This window comes from Centruroides sculpturatus, unplaced genomic scaffold, assembly GCF_000671375.1.
Source record: "Centruroides sculpturatus isolate CEXI.00-Female unplaced genomic scaffold, Cexi_2.0 scaffold492, whole genome shotgun sequence".
In the NCBI taxonomy this organism is placed as follows: Eukaryota; Metazoa; Arthropoda; class Arachnida; order Scorpiones; family Buthidae; genus Centruroides; species Centruroides sculpturatus.
In genome coordinates, this window is record NW_019385105.1 from 254,976 (window position 1) to 277,516 (window position 22,541).

General features: G+C 28.2%; 2 protein-coding genes across 3 annotated transcripts in view; both read right to left on the reverse strand.

Annotated features, from left to right (window-relative positions):
* Nucleotides 1-950: 950 nt before the first annotated feature.
* On the reverse strand, nt 951-19,094 carry LOC111634779 (trichohyalin-like). 2 transcript variants are annotated; one of them, XM_023379616.1, is made up of 13 exons: nt 18,649-19,094; nt 16,183-16,557; nt 13,534-13,713; nt 11,400-11,508; nt 11,055-11,267; nt 9,394-9,524; nt 8,695-8,865; nt 7,436-7,586; nt 7,166-7,354; nt 6,954-7,078; nt 4,810-5,272; nt 2,571-2,735; nt 951-1,435 (listed from the first exon to the last, which is right to left on the reverse strand). In XM_023379616.1, exons 1-13 carry the CDS (start codon nt 18,994-18,996, stop codon nt 1,410-1,412), a joined length of 2,646 nt encoding a protein of 881 aa, XP_023235384.1. In that variant the 5' UTR covers nt 18,997-19,094; the 3' UTR covers nt 951-1,409. The 2 variants fall into 2 exon arrangements, with proteins under 2 accessions (XP_023235384.1, XP_023235385.1); XM_023379617.1 differs by lacking the exon at nt 8,695-8,865.
* A 691-nt stretch (nt 19,095-19,785) lies between these two features.
* The window catches only part of LOC111634771 (LIM domain only protein 7-like), a 36,013-nt gene continuing 33,257 nt past the window's right edge, over nt 19,786-22,541 (reverse strand). Inside the window, exons 11-12 of the mRNA XM_023379609.1 lie at nt 21,801-21,962; nt 19,786-19,808 (exon numbers count right to left, since the gene is read on the reverse strand). Coding sequence (XP_023235377.1) covers nt 19,801-19,808; nt 21,801-21,962 — 170 coding nt within the window. The 3' untranslated portion in view covers nt 19,786-19,800. The remainder of the gene's footprint in view (nt 19,809-21,800; nt 21,963-22,541) is intronic.

Here is a 22,541-nt window from a genome sequence, read left to right on the forward strand (position 1 = left end):
TTTAGTCTAGTGGCACATTGAATGGCTGTATTTTTTCAGGAAGTGGTCCATTAAGATATCTGGATTTCATCTCTCACATGGACCACCTCACTGTGGACCTGGCCAAACCCATAATGGGCTTGCTAAAACAAAGGCTTTCTTTATGCCCAGGGCAGGAAGAGTTTAAAAAAAAAACTGGCACCAGTGTGCCATGAAACCATATATGAACCAATGGTTCATATAAGGATGAATCAACAAATAACCTGCCATATATATATCAGTCAAACTGTTGCTTCAGATTGGTTATTTTTGATTCGCCCCTTATATTTTGGTCTTAATGATTAACAGATCATCCATTTCTCTGTCTTTTAAAGTGGATCAAATGCAAAACCATAAAAAAAATGTAAACAAAAAAATTATTTTTAATAACTTTAAAAACAATATCAGAAGTGTTTTTTATTTCTTTTTCTACACAACAAAAAAAATTGTTGATTTTGTTAACATAATATGTGTTTTCATATAATATTTGTTATCTACACATTTGTAAAACATTGTACATTAACAACATATCTATATTGTAATAACAAATAGTTTCTGTATTTTTTCAAAATTATGCTTAATCAGCCTTCAAATTTGAATGGTAAAACATCTAAAAAAACAATAAACAAATGGGATAAGAAAAAAAAAATGAAGTTAAAATTTTACAATGATTCAACTATATACTGCTCACTTTTAAACATAAAAAATATAACAATTTATTATTGTCTTTAAAAATTCTATTCTTTTGTTGACCTACAGAATACTGTAAATAATTTATTTATTTATTTTTAAGAATCTAATTTTTTTTTAAATTAAATAATAGAGAATTTTTTTATTACTATTTTAAAAACTCTTTGTATTCTTTATAACTAAACTGTGTCAAATAATTTAATTTTTGTAATTCTGACAAATGAAGCATTTTTTTCAATGAATTTTTTCTTTCGGAGGAAGGCACTTAGTCTGAGATCACAGCCGTCAAACGAATGTTTTGGCTAAATACGTCCTTTAGTCGAGAGCAAACGTTTAAAACTAATGCCTAAGAGTGTCGGGAGTGGCGATCGACGTCTTGTTGAACAATCCCGTCGCAGGTGAGACGGTTCAAACAGTGATATATTCGTTCGGACGTCGACATTCTTACGGTCTTACAAATAATCATTTGAGATAACATTCCATTTAATAAATTCCAACAATCAAAAGGTCAAGCTTCAGTAAGTGTGAAATATTTACATTCCAAGAAACATCATCTCACTATATATAAAATCACAGAACTGTCGTTGACATTTTTTGGACGACAACTAAAAAAATCTGTCTTTTCGCTTTATATGAAACAATGTTTTTTCTTTTTTTATTTCGAATTTTGTATGAAACTAAACCAAGAACTAAGAGGCTGCTCATACTTGACTGAATTTGAGTCCAGCTGAAAATAGAAAAAATTATTTTAAATCGTCATTATTTCATGACAGTATTAAGTTTAATATTTAAAATGTCACACAAAAGAAGTGTCAAGTTTAAATGTTAAATGGGCCTCATATTTTGCTTGTGTTGAATGGAAAATTTATCCATGAAAACAATACATCATCATACTTTTCTGAAGAATCATCGAATCTTTTTATCTGGGATAAAATTAAGAGGCAAAGTGACTAAAGCATGTGTCTGCCATTCTAGAAATGTAGTTTGAATGTATATTGGATTCACATGGTTTTCGCGTATGATCTGTTTCAGATATGTTATGTTCCACTCTATCATCTTTTCATTGTGAACTAGACTTAACTTATAACATAGGTATGATAAAAACCCTCTCCTTTATATAGCATTGATTTTTAGTATGCCTAAATTCTTGTGTTATTTGAACAATTACTTTACTTGCTTTATTTATGAGTGAGTTTGTATGTTTTTAATTTTATTCCCTACATCATAGTAATGAGTGCCATTATTATAAATAAATAAGCCCAAGTAGTTAATGGAAAAGTATTCCTGAAGGCTGCTTAATGACTCTAAACTACATTAATTAAAATTATCATTTATTACTAATTCATTATTAAATTGAAATATCTCAAATAATAACAATTATGTATAGACCTCGTATATTATTTTGAGTATGAGAGTTTATTGGTGATGATGTGTAATAATTCAGATACTGACAAATTCTCTAAAATTTATAAATTAAACAACTTAATTATCAGGTTGTTTGTATGTTATTAAATATTAATTAATTTAATTATTCAAATGAACAGACAGATTCTTATCAGGCTACATTAATTCCTTAATTAATTAGCCTTAACCACTTATCTCTAACCAGATGACTCAGTTGCCATTTCATGAAATTTGAGGAATTAAGTTAAAATTTAACCTGAAATTTAACCTAAATCTCTTACCATGTTATCGGTTAAGCTACCTTCAATCCTCTGTCTAATACTCGCTTCCTTAATTAATTAATTAATTTTTAATGTAGCTCAATAAGAATCTAGCTGTTCATTTAAATAATTATTTCGATAGTTTATAAATATTAAATTATCAATAAGTATTCAAATAAAAATAGATAAAATCATTACCTTCATCATTGCTATAGCAATGTTGGCAATGTAATTTATTATTTCTTACACGAACATCTGTACCACAAGAACCATTACCTAACTGTGCTTGACATACACAACAACAGAAACACTGGATATGATAAAACAATTGCAAAGATTCGATAATCATAGCAGCCCCGTGTCCTAAAAATACAAAAAAAACAAAAATGACAAAATTTAATAAAAAGCAAACATGAATTAAGAAAAAATAATGAAATAAATCAAATAGTGAAGAGCTGAAATGAAAATTTTAGAAAATAAACACAAAGAAATTAAAGTGTAGAAAAGAAAAACAGAAAAATACTTTGTTTTTTTTTTTTAATAAAGTATCAGTGACACAACCCAGATGTTTGAAAAATAATTTTAAAATCCAAATATTTTATTCTTGATTTCCCCTAATACAAATTATTAATTGTGTATTTTATTGCAATAGATAAAGGTATCCTACACATTGTCATGAATGTATGCTCCTACTCATGTATAAAGAGAATTAGGATGTTGACATCATCGATCCCATTGTCTCCAAATACTTATTTGAAAAAGCGTAAAATTTGTATGCAACTTGAGAAGATGCAGATGCCAAAGTGTGCTCCAGTATCTATCAAGTTCCAACTGTCTGACTGTATAATACAAGTTTATTCCTATTATTTTTATGATTAAATAATTATTTAATATGATAAAACTGAGCTACTGCAAGAATCTTTTAACTCTTCTTCACTAAATATTGCTTTAAACACAAAGCTTTGCGTTTATTTTTGATATATTGAGTCTCAATGACATGCCAAAATTTGGTATAAAAATTCATTGTATATAACCATAGTATTCAAACCGTGGCTCTTATAGACCCTTACTGCAGCTTCTATATATTTAATTATTATAATTGAATATACAGGAGTCACTCTTTTGAAACTGTATTTTATATAATGGATGTCTTCCCATATATTTAATTATAATAATTAAATTTATGTGAGTTGCAGGTGTACAATTCCTGCACCAATGACACATTTTCCTTAGATCATGATGGCCATTTCTCTATATCTATAACCAAACCTGTGGTTATTAGCTTTGAATGACAATTCTTTATTGTTTCAGGATGGATTGTGGCATGACATTTCATCACTACAATTACAGATTTCCACACCTTATAGTATGTGGCAATCTGCACTTTCCTTAACAGACAAGCTGTTAGTCATCTATTTTGCCACTGCCGATGTACTACTGCACATGCACACATACATTTTATTATGACTGCATTATTATTACAAAAAATTATAGCGATTTCTCAATGCCTAGCTATTTTTCACCCATCCTATATATGATTCAATGACTTAATTTACAAATAAATATTTTTAAAAAAATTTCAATTTATTCTATCAACATTGTACTAACATTTTTCACTTTATAGTTATCAAATGAAGTGAATTTCTTTATTTGTGAAACTATGTAAATTAATATTTTTATGTATGTCACTGTATCGAAACAGAATAGGATAAAAGTTTTACTACAAATTAATGAATAAAAAAAATAGAAAAGAGTAGTTTCTTCCTTCTCAATTTTATCAATATTTTACTAAATTTTAGATATCCAATATAATAAAACAAATATTTATTGTACAGAAAAGTGTTTCTTAATCTTTTTAACAACTCTATAGGTACCTTTTCTCTTACCCATCATTGGCTGTGTGACGATTATGTGATGAGGAACAGAACCTCATCACATAATCGTCACGCAGCCAACAATGGGTAAAAGAAAAGGTGTCTATAGAGTTAATATAAAGATTAAGAAGCACTTTTCTGCCTGATCTGACCAGATCAGGATCCATGTAATAGTCTGGTGCTTCACTGCGTCAGCCATCTATACATTGAATTTTAAATGAATAAAAATGTTCAGTATTACGAGCATATTTTTAGAAAAAATAATCTGTTTATTATCAGTTTTATAACAAAAAATAATTAAACTACATGTAATAGTTTTATAAAGTGAAATTCTTACTTGAATTTTATTTTGTCTTTATATTATTTTAAGGTATTTTCATAATCAAATTAATCTAAGTAAATTTTGTAGTGTTTTAGATTTTCATTTCATAAAATTGAGAAGAAAAGAATTAGAGTCAGTTATAAATCCCAGATAATATCCAACACCAATTTAAAGAACAAAAGCTGACAGTTTGCTCAAGACAGATGAGTGCAAATGAAGTTAATTATACTTTTGCTCATACCAAGTTCTTCCCCACAATGGGAACACCTCTTCCTCCCACTAACAGATAACAAATGTTCTTGGGTGTTAGAATTCCTACTCCGGGGAGGCTTGGTTGGGGAAATGTCTCTGTGTGGCTTTGTGTATCCGAAACATTGTTTACCATCCTTTAACTGTCCACTATGCCTTCCGTTCGTGGTGTTATTGCTTCTGTTCCATTGGTGATCCACTGAATAGCTGCAGGGGTGAGCGGAAGGAGTTATGTGATTTAACGGTTGTTTTTGATTATGATGTAACATATTAGTTTGTGACTGGTGATTTAGAGTAATGCCAGAGCTTCTGCTATGAATGGATCTGTGTTCGGAAGCAAACTGGCACTGTCGTTCTTTTTGTTCAGTGATCCTCCTCATTTCGGCTTCTTGCACTAACCAGTGGTATTGGTTATATCCACTTTCTAATGTAGTTTCTGTACGACGCTTTAAAACCTATTCACAAAACACTTAATATTGAAAACTGCCAATATTATACAGTGGAAACCAGTTATAATAAATGACAACTGAAGTATTATTTTATTACATAATATAAACTTAATTTATATATAATTTTATATCAAAGATTAGAATGTTTTTTTATTATGCATATACAAAGAGTACTCTGAAAATCAAACAACTTATTATAGCTTAAATAGTCAAATCTTAGATTCTAAGTGTTAAAATTAATTTTAAATATTTGGATTAACACTATAAAGAGTCTGACTTGTTATCTAAAAAATATTAATAACTAACTAGAATATTGTGCTCTACAAAACTGAGCTGCAATAAATACTTATATTTAAGTAACATTTTCAAGCTACTTCATAGGTATTCTTCAGGTTCAAAAAAAAAAACAACATAATTTGTAGACATTTTAATTATTTATATAAAATGGAATAACTTCATTGATTGTTACAAATCTGTGATTTTTGCCAGTATTTGATAGTGCAAAATTCATCCATTTTTGCTATCACCATTATGCTGATTAAATGGCTAAAAATTACTAAACATAATAGAATCAACTCTGCAGCACGATGTACCTGTCTATTATAGGGCTATTAAATCAACTTGTTACTTGGTGTGTGTATGTAAACTTGTTCACATACTGGCAAGTAGCTAGTAAACACTCAATAAAATTGATCCCTAAGATTTGATCCTGGTTCCTATACACAGTCCAGTACTATATTGGTAAATAAAAACATTGGGTCCATAGTGCTTATTTTAATTAACAGGCTATGTAGATAAATTTATATGTACAGTTAAGTAACAAAGGGACACAATACAGTCGACCCCCTATAACACTGTTGATAATTCCGTTTTGGATGAATTCCATGTTGTACAAGTCACTTAGATTTTACAAATACGTGTGCCGGGATGTGAACAGCTCACATATTTGTAATATTCCCTTGTTACTTGTCAAATTTGTATAACTACAAAAACATTGTTCCTGGCCATAGACCATTTCATGAGAATTTGAACGATCTGTTGCATGTCAGGATCATATGAAGTGTCACAATAAGAGAAAACATCTGATCAGGCTCATATTGCAGCCATTTTGAGAACTGATGGCAATGTGGGCTTTTTATCAAGCATATGAAAATTATCTTTCTGGCCTGCTCTGCATTAAATTCACATTTAATTACTTAATTATCTCCTTGCCAATGTTGTGTGAGATTTTTCCTCACATCTCCATTATATATGCACATGCAAGATACTTCTCCACACCTCAAAATGGCTGACAATAAATGTGTGATCCAGCGCATTCGAACAGTCAAACATTTTTCTTCATTGTGGCACTTCATTTGATCCTGTCATGCAGAGGGTCATTTAAATTCTCAGGAAATGATCTACATGCTATGAAGAAGGTTTATCTAAGCTACAGAAATTTGACATTAAGAAACATCTTGCGTATTTTTTCTATTACTTAATTAATCGTGTTATATTTTAAATTTCAGCTAAACTGCTATACACATTTAAATTACATTTAATTTAATTTACATTAAATTGAACATATAAGTTGAATTATCATAATGGTTACATTATGGGAACTAACAGATGAATTTCAGAAACATTACAACCAGTTTTCGTTTCTATAATTTACTAATGACGTTAATTAACAAAACTATCAGATTACCTTTTCAGCTGGTTTAATCCATTTTTCATTATTTACAATTTTTGCTTTAGGTGCTGCTCCAAGGTTGTGAAGACTCCTTTTGCTTAATGCTTGAGGTTGTAATGCCATTTTACCATTGGAAAGTTCTAAAAAATATTTAAAAGGTATTAAATTTTAGTAACTTTATATACTTTCCTTATTGTAAAGTGTATATATATATATAATTTATTTACCGTTTCCTTCATTTCTTAATTTCATATCATCAGATTGTGTAGGTGGAGCAGCCTGTGGTTGACGACTAGCATAAATGATGTCTTCTCTTTCCCATAATTCGTCTTTGACTTGATTAGATGTCGCTGTTGCTGTTTCATGAGATGAAGACGTTTTATTTGGCACTTTATTTTGTGACAGTGAAGAAACATCTATATATATTTTTAGGATATCAAAATGAATTTATATGCAATTAAACTGGATTAAATAGTGGTCAAATAAAATTTACTAACTGTTTTGCTTCTGTTTCGAAGTGGTCTGCTGTTGCTGTTGCTGTAACCATTTCTGTTGTTGAAGTTTGACTTGCCGTTCATATTCTTCTCTTTGCTTTTGTAAAGCTTCTTGTTCTCTTCGTAAACGCTCTCTTTCTTGTCTTAGCAACATCTGTTATTAAATTTATTTATGTTTATATTTTGTATCATATAAATGTACAATGTAATCTTAAGATAAAAATGTTTATATACTTTTGTCTCAAACCATGCATTATTTAAGAAGTATCAGGCCAAAAGCTTTAAGTCTATGATAAAATTTTGAAATTTAAAGCTTTCAGTTTCATACCATTTAAAAACAACATCTTATGGTTACACAAAATTACATATATTAATTTATATTTAGAATTGCTTCTTATGTGTGTATCTGTATCAGAAATGATTGCAATTAAGGTTTCTAGCATCAGTTAATTAAGAAGAATCCTGCGTCAGATTTTCTATTAATGTACAGTACTTCTAATAATAATTAAGTGATAAAATTTGACGATTACAAAATCTGTAATGGTTCATTTCTTTATTAATCTGTAAGAAAGATAGATGGATTGAGATTATTTTTATTAAAAAAAAGCACTAAAACTTAATACAGAAACTCTGAATCTTGAATAAATAATAATAATAATTTATCGTTCATTAAGATGAAAAATAGGATTTCATGTTCGCATTTTCATTTATCAAATAACGTGTCGAGTGTTATTTTATAGTTATATCATGCTAAAGTGATATTCGTGTAAGAGTTCGTTATAAAGTCTGATTGCGATTTATGGGAGGGCTTTTATTCTGGACCGCGCCCAAAAAACAGAGGTTTTTGCAGATTAAAATCAGTTATCGCATAGAAATTTTGGGGATGGTATTAAAAAGTTTTTATGTAAATATATTAAATATANTTAGAATAAGAAATATGAAACAACATACTGCTTCATATTACCATCATTGATATATTTTAAAATGTGTACTAAGGATGGCCACATTAATAAATGAAATGTTTTGAATTAAGTTTTTGGTTATGACATTTTACCATCTAATATCTCATTTTGTTCTATATTCAAACCTGAAGATGCTTGATGAATGTAGCCAAACAAGTTTGTTTATTAAATTCAATATTACAGTTGAATTAATTAAGTTTTTAAACTTAAGCTCAAATTATACATAAAATCAGTAATTTAAATAAACATTGAATTATTTGTATCAAAGAATAACGATTTTAAACTTGCATTTACATTCACCTTTTTAGAAGGAGTTCGATTTGGAAGAACAGAATCAGTTTTTGCTTCTTCAGATTTAATTTTTGCAGAAGAATTTGAAGAAAGAGAAGAAAGAGTATCAACAGAATTTACATTTGATTGTTTAGATCCACTGGTGTTGTGTTGATTTGTTTTTTTAAGTGTTTCCTTATCCTAGAAAAGTTTAAAAAGATTACCACCACCATATTAATAATTTATAATACAAGTAAATACAATAAATATAATCTTATTTTTCAAAATTTATGAAAACTTGTTAGTAGAAATTCATCTAATAGAAGTTGTTAGTCTGTGAAAACAGCCTTTCTTTCAATCAATAGATAGTTATAGAAGAAAAATAACATTTAGAAGAAATTTTGTACATTAATTATTTTCACACTTTCAGATATGTTTCTAAAACAAATTATATCTCTTAACATGAGATATAATTTGTTTTACACTATTCGATTTTCTTGAAAATCAAAACACAGAATCTGTGTTTTGCTTCTGTTATAATGGTTTTTGTACCTCTGAGAGGCTGAAAATCATAAAAATCAGCAGAGATTTTCATTTTTTGATCTCCAAGAAAGCATAGAAGTGTACATACAATATTAATTTTAATATATTGTAAAACTTTTTAACAATTATAAACAATGATTAATGAATGATTTTATATTTAAAAAAAAACTTCATAATCATGTTTACCTCTTGCTGTTTAACATATTCTTCTCTTTCTTGTAAGATTTGTTGTTCTTGTAGCCTATCTTGCTCTTTACATTGCTGGTTTGTTTCAGATTTTTCATATAATGTGCTTTCTTCATTTAAATTAGAATTTCCTAATAAAGCATTACAAATAGATTATTTTACAAAATCTTTAAACTTGCTAAAATTTATTTTCATTAGAAAAAAAATTGAATTTTAATACAAAGTTTTGAATTATATTTGTAAATTTTCCATTAAAGTAGAGGTTTTTTAATTATAATTTTTAAAGATTTGTATTATCTTTATGAATTATTTTGATTAATATTTTTTATGCTCATGTTAATTGTATTCTTGTGGTTGTGAAGGATATGTGAAGGGATATTTAGGATAATTACATAAATTAAAAATCTTAAATTCCAGTAAATAACTTTAATAGACAAATGTTTTCAATGATCTACTAACTGAGATCTTCTTCGGGTCTCTTTAATGTTCCAATCTTGGAATGTTAAAGCACAACAATGTATTACAAAAAGAAGAGCAAAAATTCAAAACTTAAATTGATAATTTTAAATTGTAAGCATATTGCAATAATTTTATATATGTTTAAAGTACAAGAAAAATAGTGTATGTTAAATAACCTCAATAAGTGACATGCATCCAATTAACAATATTGCTATGTCAATGTCAAGTATGAGTAATAAAATGACATATTACAAAATGGAAAAGAATTTCCAAACATAATTATATATAAAATTATACTTAGTACATATTATACATGAATAGTCTCAGTAAATAATGGCTATCAATTAAAGGCAGCAAGTTATGTCAGAGCTGATCATGGGCCATCATAATTCCCACACCTGGCAATTCTTTTAAGGTTTTTAAGATGTGTAATTATCATTTATACATATCCAGTTTGGAATAGAAGTTAAAATGTATTTGTAATATTTTAAAATTATTTTTTCGTCATTATAAAAATACTATATTGTTTTTACGTGCCCAAGCATAATGTAAAAGCTTGTGAACTTCTTGTTATACTGAGGGAAGAGAAACACACCATTTCCAATTAAAATATATTTATTGTAATGTAATCTTCTTTACAACATCAAGATTATGTTACAATAAATATATTTTGATTGGAAATGGTGTGTTTCTCTTCCCTCATTATAACAAGTCTTAGTTCACAAGAACATCCAAAGTGGACACAAGCATAATGTAAGTAATTAAAGACAAGAAGCATTTATCAACATATAAAATAGTATGTTGATAAATGCTTCTTGTCTTTAATTAAACAACAAAATAGTTGTTTTTCTCAATTAAAAGTTTTCTAAATGTTTTGACATTAACTAACTTTCATGTTGTTAGAAAAGATTTAGATTTTTATTATATTGATATTATTTTTGTCTGATTACAGCTTATCAGATATGTAACTGTTTCTGTATACAATTATAATCATTTCTTAACTCAATGTCCTTTTAAAATGCATAGTTTTATAATCTTTCTACATATTGTAAATTTATACGAAAATACACGTTTAGATTATCTAGATATTATAACCTTCTCTGTACTTTTCCAATTTTATAACATATATGATTGAAATTTTACATATTCTAGTGGCCTTTTTCACCATTTTTTATAAATAACATAAATACAACTTTTCTTACCTGCTTCCAACTCTTGTTGTTGTCGTTCTCTTTCTTCTCTTTCAATACTTTCTATAATCTCTCTTTCTTTACGTGCAATTTCTTCCTCTTCGGCTAGCCTTTGAAGTCTGATTGACGTCTGTTCTTCTAATAATTGTCTCTTTTCTCTTTCGAGCTCCCTTTCAGATTTCAAGAAATCTTCCATTGCTGATGGTGGTGGAATTTGATTTTCATCTAAAATTACAATTATAATTTTATAATAAAGCATAAATATTACTCAAGAGAAATAAATTCTCACTTTAAACGTAATAAAAAATTCTTTTATACTTATTTTAATTTACTGTTTAAATTATAATTTACACATACCAACTTCTATAGCACCATCTTCAAATTCAATTCCCAAGAAATCAGATCTTCTTTTCCAAAGTTCCCGTTTTATTTCTTTTGTACTGTTGTGACGTGTTGTTGGTACATTCTATATTAACATTAATATTATTAATTATAAATTTCAGTTTAAATTTATTTTAATTTCATATATTGTATGTGAAACTAATTTATAAAATACAAAATATATAATTAATGTTTTACTTATTAATATACATATAAAAGCATACATATTATGCTTTGCACATCATGCTATTATATAGCCATGTACTATGCAGTAAATATTCACTGCATAGTACATGGTTATAATGCTTTTGTTGCTAATGCTAGTACAGTTATGGGAAGGATTACATATATACATTCATACATACATAGAGGGTGAACCAAAAGTCAGTTTTTTTTAAGTTTCTTGCTTAAGATTATTTTAAGAATGGTTAAAACTGGGGAATGATGCAAATTATTATTCATGATTCAGTTGCCACATAAGAAATGACTGAATCACAACTAACATCAAGCAACTGTTCAAAACTGTTTTTAACCATTATTAAAATTATATTTTGGTTAACTAGCTTTTGGGCCAATATGTGTGCATGTGTATTATATATATATACAGTCCTACATACACACCCACACTAAAATCATTTCCTGTGCTTACATTGTTTACATATTAGATTTCTAAAGTTAAAAACTATAAATCTCTCTCCTGATTTCTGCAAATAAGAACAATTACTTTTTATCATTTAAAATTACAACAGATCATTTTATTTCTAAAGAGTAATTAATAAAAAAAACTAGATTTTACAATGCCCCAGTTTACTGCATTACTGTTCTGAACTGTGTTAACTAATTGAAGAATATATTTAATAGAAAAAATTACAATAGATTTTTCACTCTTCAATCTACAAGAAAACGAAATAAAGTTTTAGATTTAACAGTATATTTTTATTATTTTACTTTTAATGAAAACATTGACTAATTTTTTCTTTTTACAACTAAATTTTCAAATTTTATTTGGACTAGCCTCTCCTCCTTCTCCTCGAAGTTTCTAGTAGCATCAAATTACGTTTTTAATTTTGTGTAAATATTACATTCTTTATATGGCTTGTTATTCAATGTTAAACATAAAGTGAACTGTTTAAAAATGCCAAATTGTGCAGTATCAAAAATTAACAAGAGATGGAGTGTCAGTGAGTAGTTGTATTGAATGGTGCTAGCCATTCTGCCAGTTCTTCCCAATATAAATTGGCAAAACTGCAATACTCTCTTCTCTAAAAATTTATTTTAATAAAAAGTTTCATATCCTTTTATAAGTTGTTATCATAATTAAAACAAGATTGGTCAAGCTGATCTAATAGCACACTCCACAAAAGCGAATCAAATATTAATTTTGTTTAAAATAAATTTTATAAATTCTTGGAATCAAGTAGTTGTTGTGCATGCATATGGACATGTGCAATAAATGGATTGAACAGAACATAACACTTATGTAATGAAAGTGATGTCATTGCGCATGCGCATGGCCATCTGACAGATGGACAACGTCTGACAGATGGACAAAAGTCCTAACATAAGCATTACACCACTATAGTGGAGCGTGCTAATGATGATAATCCATTTTATGTATTAAATGTATAGATCTTATTTTTAAAATTAATATTAAAATTTAGTAGAAAGTTATTTCCTTAACTTATTTTAAATATAATTAATTTAACAGCATCATTAATGTTTTGATCTTCTAAGACAACAAACTAAATAGTCTATTATAAGAAAAATCTCAAAATTTTATAATACACAATGGTCATGCACAAAAAAAATTTGCTCCGTTAAAGTGTTTTATATCATCTTGCAAACTTGCAAGCACTTTTGCACATAAGTTCATCATCTGGCAAATCAATTTAAACCCTAAACCTTCAGAAATTGTTGTCATATTAATGAATTGACTAATAGCTATGATGTTAGTGTTTGAATTGACTTTCCTGAAGATGATCTTAAGCTTGAAAGTGCTTGAAAGTTTGTGTGATGATATGCTTAGGTTTATTTTCTTTGGGCATTTTTGAGTAATTGTATTCAATTTAATTTATTGAAACTCTATAAGAGAAATACTTGGTCGATTTACCTCAGAACTTTCAACATCTGACATATCGAGGGGAGGAGGGGGTGGTTTTTCCTTTGGCGGTTCCAATTGTCTAGGTGAAACGTCCAGATCGGCGAGAAGTATATCATCCTGATTTAGATTGAGTGGAATTTGATAAATGTCTGCATTCAATAAGTTGTCATATTGAAGTTTCAAGACATGCTATTTTAATATAATTATTAATTTTATTTATAGTAATCAAAATATATTCAAAATTAATATTTCAAAAACTAAGCTAAACAACAAACTAAAATAACTATTATTTTTTAAGACATTTCTGATCTTATAAAATTAAATATCATTTAAAAACACCAGATATTACTAATTTTAATGGCTCTGTCATTGTATCTACATAAAAAATACATGACTTTACATTTTCTAAAAGTCTGAATTAAAATGCTTCCTTGATAAATGAAACCTGATATGGCAATTTTTTTCTTCCTCCTAGCTTTCCTATCAATTAAATATTGTTGACATTGCTTTCAGACATTAGAATTTAAGATTGTAACAGTATTTAGGTTAGATAAATCTTCATATTTAGTAAAGTTTATTTAAACATTTTTAGGTAAGTGTGATTAAACTTTTTTTTCAAATCCATCCAATAAACAAAGTGATAATTACAAAAATGTCACACTAACCTTGTACAGCTTTGCAATTGTTACTTAGAACGTATCACAAATGTTTTCGACCCATTTCTAGGGTCTTCTTCAGGTGTTCTATAAGTAGTAACTGAAAAGCTGTACAAGGTTAGGGTGACGTATTTGTAAACTTTTTTTAACTATAGATAAGTAATCATTCATAAAAATGACTTGAATTGTTCCCAACTCAGACAATTCAGTATTCAAAGAGAAATTCTGGAGAAAAATCGCTGAGTACTTGAACAAATTTTCAATTAATAACATATTTTCATTTTTATTTGTCATCCATAAACATTTTTTTATTGTAAAAATAAGAAAAATGAAAACACTGCTGATATTTCTGAACAAAACTGACAAAAAGCTCATATGATGACGATACTTTGCAAAAAGAAAACATCCTTGTTTAACTACAATTAATGTTAGGTTAGGTTAGGTTGGATTAGGTTAGATTAGGTTGGATTAGGTTAGATGCTCCACCAGCTCACGACTGTGCATATCAAGCGAGACTGACTTTGTTGAAATGACATTCAATCCCATTGAATTCTACATTGTATTCTACACACTCCATTTGGAAGCATTCCTAAGCTAGTTGACTTGAGGAAGAATCGCGAGATAGTTCAAACACATTTGTCCCCACTGTATATATCTTATACACGTTGTGCGCCAGTAACAGGTTTAAGGAAGTCAGGATTTTACTCCGATGCTGAAATTAGAGTGAATTTTGTAATATTAACACATAATACAGTACTTTTAATTTTGATTGTTAGTTAACTATTGATTAGAAATATGTTTATTAAAGCAATTAATATTTTATTTCTCTTAGTGATGGAAAAGAACAGTATACTTTTGCTAACTTTTGGAACCTAATCCTATGTTTTGCATTATTCCATTATTTTGTATAGCACCGATACGCATAACATGGTACTTTTTCGGAATGTAAGTACCGTGTTATACAAGAGATACTTGTAAATACATCTAGAATTTAAATAGAACTCAGTTAAAATTTATTTTAGAATAAAATTTTTCAGTTTCTTTGGGTAAATTAGAGATGATTACTTAACATTAAAGGAAACAGTATAGAACACTTCAGTATATGTATTTTTTTTTTTACCTTCCTGCCATGGTACTAAGAGGATTTTTTCTCATGCCTATCTCAGCCAAGCTCAGACAAATAATGGAGACAGCTGAATGATAAAAAATAAGATGAAAAATCCAAATCAATATCACTGATGAAAATTTCTGAATCTTCAAGCTATTCAAACCAAACCCCCAAAGCAACATGCTAATACCTTTACTGCTTCAACCATCTAATTATATCTCTTTAATGCTGAATTTAAAATGGTTCTTTAACCAGCTGAAAATGTTAGCCAACCTCAAAATAAAACCAGCAACAACCTTAATACATACAAATCTATTTCTGATTGAAATTTTAAATTCATACATGTTATTATTATTGTGTTATAAAGCATTATCTACAATAATTTTATGCTAACTGACTATAATTTACAATAATAATGTATGTATAAAACTATTAAAACTTTAAAATTATAAAATCTATTATATATATTATTAATTGAAGAAATTGGAGTTTTATTCATTGACTCAAACATCTGATTTTATTGGAGCTCGTTAAGTTATGTCAAATAGTTTCTCAAATACAGGTATAAACTTTTGTATCTTGATGCTCATCCTGGCTGTCAAAAAGTAGTAGGAAAACTGATACTTAATGTAAAGTTAGTGCAATTTAATAAAGCAGGTTTTAACTTCATATCACTAATTTATGTAATTTAATTTTAAAGACTTGAAAGAAACTGACGATGGCAGTAGTTCTGGAATTTTTCTCCTATTTAGGATTAGAATTTTGAAACAGGTTTCAACTTATTTGAGTTTTAGATTAATTTTAAAATATTAACATATTATATATTACTTATAAAATACAAATATTTATATACAAATTTAAAATGATTTTTTATATAGAATAATTACAATTTACCTCCTCATTCTTTACTTCCTGTACATTATTTTTCTCTTCAATAGACTGTGATACATTTTCTGTGAGAGTTTTGGTCGAATCATTGCTGTTTACTAAATTTTTATCTAAATGTTTTGCTTCTTCGTCTCCATTTTTACTATCTTCCTTCGTTTCATCTTCATTTTTGCTATCTTCCTTCGATTCCAAAAGCATTGAAACTGGTTGCTCGGTTTTTAATGATAATTCAAGTTTCTCTTTAGCATTTTCAGTTTCTTGTGTAGGATGTGAATCATAAATTATGTTTAAACCAGAATCTTGATAAATTGGATTTAAATTAACTAAACGTTGAGGTTGACTTTCTTCTTTATCATCACAATTTGTTGTGGTTGGGTAAGTCTTTAAAGAATAAACAAAGTATCATAAACATTTATAATTATTACTTAAATTTCTGTTATATATTAATATGTTGGTGTATATAATTCCTTATTATATTTATTATAATTATTAATTATATATTTGATAATAAACATTAAGTCTAGACATTGTAGTTAACTTAAAGTATACACCTTTAAGGGTGGATGCACACACGCAGCATGGCGGCACAAAGTGGTGTCAAAGATACATCTTTGCTGCACAACCATACAAGTAGCAATCTGCTTAGATTTTGGAACATGCATGCAGAATTCAAGATGGCAAATGACACCAACACTACCATTATCCTTGTATTTATAAATTTAATTTTGTACAGCTCGCTTTATTCAGCTAGAAGACATTGTTGAAGGTTTGACCAAAACTTTGGATTTCAGATATTTTCTTAAATCAAGAAAGAATTGGTGTGTAAAGTACACTTCTTTGTCAATTAACATCTCTCAATAAAGAATACAGTACTATTTTGTGTAAGGTTCATTTGTTTTGTCCTTTGAATTAAATTATATATTATTATTTGTTTAGAATTTGTGTTAAATTTATTTTCTTCTCTTCTTTCTATTGTAATGTCAGTTATCTTGGTTAACATTGTTGAACTTTCCACTTTTCCATTAAAACAACACATGATTCTGTTCTCACATGACTGTGGAACGAATCATTACTGGCCAATAGAAATACATGTTTGCAGCAACTGCCGCAAAAGACAGAATTCAACCAACTTTCATGGCATGAGAAAAGCAGCACAAAATCAACTTTTGCAGCAAAACAAAGTGACATCATTCTGCCACTTTTTGTTACCACATCTGTGCATCCACCCTAGCAGTTTGGAGAAATGCAAACATTTTCAACCTGGTTAATTGCCATCTTCATGTGTAGAAGACATAATAAGCATTCCTCTTATATCTTTTTACACTTGAAGATAGTACTCATGTGGTGGAATGGTCTAAGAGGAGCATTTTTCACATGATCACTCTAGGCCCACAATGACCATATGGATCACTATGGGCCTGGAGTGGTCACATGATAAGAAACAACATATTACATCTAGGACATAACATCCCCAAAAATTTCCTGGAGTTTTTCAATTACTCAAATCTGATCTGGGTTCCCAACAGTAGGCTGATATCTTAATCACCTTGTACCATCTGGCTGATACATTAACTGAATGAAAAACATTCACATTTCTTTAAACTGTTAAAAATGTATTGTTTGCTTTATGTAATTAAAGATCCTGACTTCTTAAAAGTTTAGGTTTTGTAAATTCAGATCATCTATAGCTTTTGTAGCTTTCATTGTTCAAAACGAGTGTATACTATGATAACTATAAAAATTATCTATAACTTTAAAATAATTCAAAATAAATATTTATTAAATAAAAAAATAAGCATTTTACTGAGAACTCTTTTGTAATATAATGTCAGAATTTGTGAAAATGTCTTCACTATATTTTATTGAAAGAAAATGATTAAAATTACCTACTTTACTATGTTAAATAAAACAGTATAATTAGTTTAGATCAGTGTTTTTATTAAATTTGTTTAATATTGCAAGTGACTTATGAATTATTTTGAAAAAATTGAATTATTCAGAAATTTAATCAAATAAAAATAGTTTTTTAGTAGTGGTTTTTAGATATAAACAATCTAAACTTTGCATTTTAAGATTCTCAAGTACACATAAATATATTTTTGTCAATACTGTCTTCATCTGGACAGTACCGATTATTGATACATTGTACAAGCTATTGTACAACATACAATATCTCGTACGAATTATGCATTATAGATTTAATTATATAAATATATCATGCAAAAGTTCTGCTTGCTTAAGGCCTCAATCTAAATGCAAACAATATAAATGCCACCATTGTATTGTATTTTTTATTTTAATCTTTAATAAAAATTAAATTTTTAAAATTTTTTACAGTTAAGTTATAAACATATTTGTATTTGATTTTAAATAATTTTTAAAAAATTAAAATCTATAATTTTGTATTAATTATTATAAATAATTCAGACTTAATAATTAATTATTCTGTAAGATAAAACTTTTTTATTTTACCTTTACATCATCATCATCATCCTTATTTTTACTAATTTTTTCAATATTTTTTTCAATTATTTCAGCAGAAGTATTCTTTGATTCTGATCCAGAATCCAAATTTTCCTGATTGTTTACTGAAGATTGATCTAGATCATTTGAGCATTGAGAATCATTTGTACATTCAAAGTTTGAGTCACTATTATTAACTTCTTTATCATCAGAATCATCAAATGCTTTACAATCGCCATTTGATTCGTGAAAGAAGTTTGCATCAGGAACACTTTTAGAACGTAATCGAGGCTTATTAGGTATCGGAGGTGGTTTTCTGGAAGAAAGCGATTTTGTTAGACTAGAACTGTGTTCCATTGAACTCCTTCTTTCAAATGAGGATACTTTTTCTTTGAAATCAACAGCTGATCTAATATCCTTAGTGCTTTTCTGAATTCCTTTCTTGTCGTGGATACCGTTTTNTCTATTTTTTGCAATATTAAAAAATAAAAAGTGTTTTTGTTAATTTTATAATCATGTGTAAATAAATACACACATTGGAAAAAAATTAGTCACACATTTAAAAGATATAAAGGGATAATTATTAGAATTAAACAACCTTTTTTTAAAATGCTACTAATATATTTCAATATAATTAAAGCACATTAAATTTCAGTTATTGTTTGTTAATAAATAAATAAATAAACGTTTCTGATGCTTAAATAGTCATCATCAAATTATCAAAATGATAAAAGATAACTATTTACACAATCAAAAATAATTGGTTCATTAGTATTAATCCTGTTTCTGCAACAGCTAGTCTTCTCAGGACACACTGGTTCTAGTAAGATCATCAAAGTTAAGTAGCAAGGGGCCCAAACAATACTCCAGTCAAAGATGCCATAAAATTGTCAAGTGCTATTGTTTAACTCTATCTAGAACGTGTGGTTCCAGCTAGTCCCAAGTACAGATTAAAAGAAAGAGGATGGTGACAGGAAGGGTATCTGGTTGTAAAATGAAGCAAAATTAGGAAGAAGCAATGATCCCACAGAAAGTGAGACTAATAATGCTGAAGGAGGAGGAGGAGATTAATCCTATTTCTATACAGTACCTAAAAAGGGGCATCAGAAAAAATCCAACTATGAACTGAAACCTTCCTGCAGAAAATGCAACTCGTTTCCCTCATTTATCTGTTAAAAAATATTGTTGAATTATTAAAATGTTTTACTGTTAAGGATTTGAACTATTGACATTAGCAAAAATCAGCACAATACTATGCCAACTTAACTATAATATTAAACTTTGTCTGTAAATCCTTTGATGCCATATTTTTTTATTTCATAAATAAATGCAAAACTGCCACATAAAATTCAGAAGAAAGCATTCTTTAATACAATCTTCAGGATATATTTATCTTAGTCTCAGATTGTTATAAGTTCAAAAATTAACCATCAAACACTTTCTAAGCATTCATAAATTTAACAAAGAATTTTTTAAATTTATATAACATCTAAGAAAATAGATACCTGTGTAATGGATTGTCTCCTTGCTATTAGTGTACTTTTTAAATTTATTATTTTATTTATTTATGTGAATTATTTATGTGACAGAGCTCATGAATTATGATGTCAATAGAATCTTCGTAAAAATGGAAATTATTAAATATGAAAAGTTTCTGTATACATTTTTTTTTCACAGATTTGATGTAAACACAATATTCAATTTGTATACTTATTTTCAAAAATTTATTGTACAAGACTAATGCAGTCTTATTTGTCTTTCTTATTTTTAAAAATTGTATAAGAAAATATTGTAATAACATTGTTCTTAAAACTAACAGAAGCTGGAATAAATATACGAGGGGACCCAAAAAAAAAACCGAACTGAGAGTGCGCTGCCATTCATAGACATAATAGGGAGTTCTCCCGTTACATGAGGTTAGTAGAGACCTTTACGAAACAGTTGTGCAAGTAGCGTCAGTTTGTAGGTTTATATTTGAGCGTAGTGTTGTGTTTCTCTTACTGTTATTTTGTTCCACCTGCGAAGTTCTGGGCATCCTTCAACATCTTGAAACAATGAAAACGTTGAAAAAATCCACCAAAAAAGTGTTAAGACGTCTGCAAGAGGATGTGCGAAGGAAATGCCTGGAACTTTGGCGAGCAGGTGACTGGTTCCTTCATCACAACAATGCCCCCACACACACAGCCTTACGAGTGACCCATTATTTGGCCTGTCGTTCCCCACCCTCCGTATTCACCAGACCTAGCCCCCATGTGACTTTTTTTTGTTTTCGAGAATGAAGAAAAATCTAAAAGGGAAGCATTTTGATGATGTGGAGGTAATAAAAACAGCTTCGCTAAGGGCACTGGACGATATCAAGATTGAAGCGTTCCAGAGATGTTTCAAACAGTGGGGAAAAAGACTTCACAAGTGCATCACATCTAATAAAGAGTACTTTGAAGGTGACTGAAGAAATTTTGTAAAAAAGTTAATAAATAAAGTTTTTGTACAAAAAATCCGGTTTTTTTGGGTCCCCCTCGTATTATGAAAACATTAACTGTATTAAAATCTGCTCCTTTTTCTAACTCCTGTATGACTGTGTGTTTCATTTATTTGTGGACAAATATTAAACTTATTAGCAATCAGTTATATAAATTAATTGCTAATTAAAATACAATAAAATTCAGTACTATGGTTAGACAATTAGAGGCTTTGTATAACATTATGATAGGGCTTTCTGTAATTGCTACAGATGTCTTTTACTGTAAAGAAATTTGAGTACCCTCACAAAGTTCACATACTTCTATTTTAAAAACTTCAAAGAAAAATTTTTCGCCTCAAGACTATAAGCAAAAGAAGCCTAATTGGTGTTGTTGTTTTCATTGTCATTCTTTTTAGAAAAATAGATGATGTCAAGATATGCAGTTAAGTTACCCCAAATTCTTAATATAATTATTTAGTACTTAACTTAATTCTATTCAATAAACAATTTTGAATTAAACACTGAGTTTCCAAGTTAGTATTTTGTACTTTGTGATATCACATAATCTTTAATGTGTTGAGACATTTTTCTATAGCATAGTTATTCTTCCTTTAATGATTTCAATTAATTTTAATTAATATACTTAATAATATAAAAACTAATAACTAATAAAATTTACTTAGTTTTAAAAACAAATTACCTTTGCTATTAGATCTCCATATTAACAAATCCAAATGACCAACATATATAGCTTGTTGTAAAGCAAACTGTATCACTTCATTATCATGTCCTTGAGTATATTCACCATTAATTGCTAACACTTGGTCACCTTTCCTGAGTCCAGCTAAGTCACCAACTCCTCCTAAAATAATTATAATAATATATAATTTTTTAAAAAATATTTTGATATAATTAATTAAAATTAAAAGCGTTAAATTAAAATTTTTGTATCAGTGAAATTCAAGAAACTTTTCACAAATCCATAGAAAATTTTAGTGTATTGTAGTTAAAATAACAACTTCTCAAATAATTTCAAACTAATACAATTCATCTTAGGAGGAACAGATTACAAAAAACCTGTTTCTAGAACATAAATTCAAAGTTTTCTGAATAGTTAAGACATATTTTGTATCTATTTTTTGCAATATTAAAAAATAAAAAGTGTTTTTGTTAATTTTATAATCATGTGTAAATAAATACACACATTGGAAAAAAATTAGTCACACATACAACTCATATCTTTTGATATTTATTCACATCTCCCCTAGTCCTAATAACAGTCATAATTCATTGGTGCATGAACTCTATAAGATATTGTAAATAATGTACAGTACTATTTGTCATTTTTAAGCCATTCTGTTTGCAATCATTCACATAATTCCTCAAGATTCCTGGGCTGTTGCCTGTAGATTTTACCTGCCTCTCAAGGTGATCCCACTAA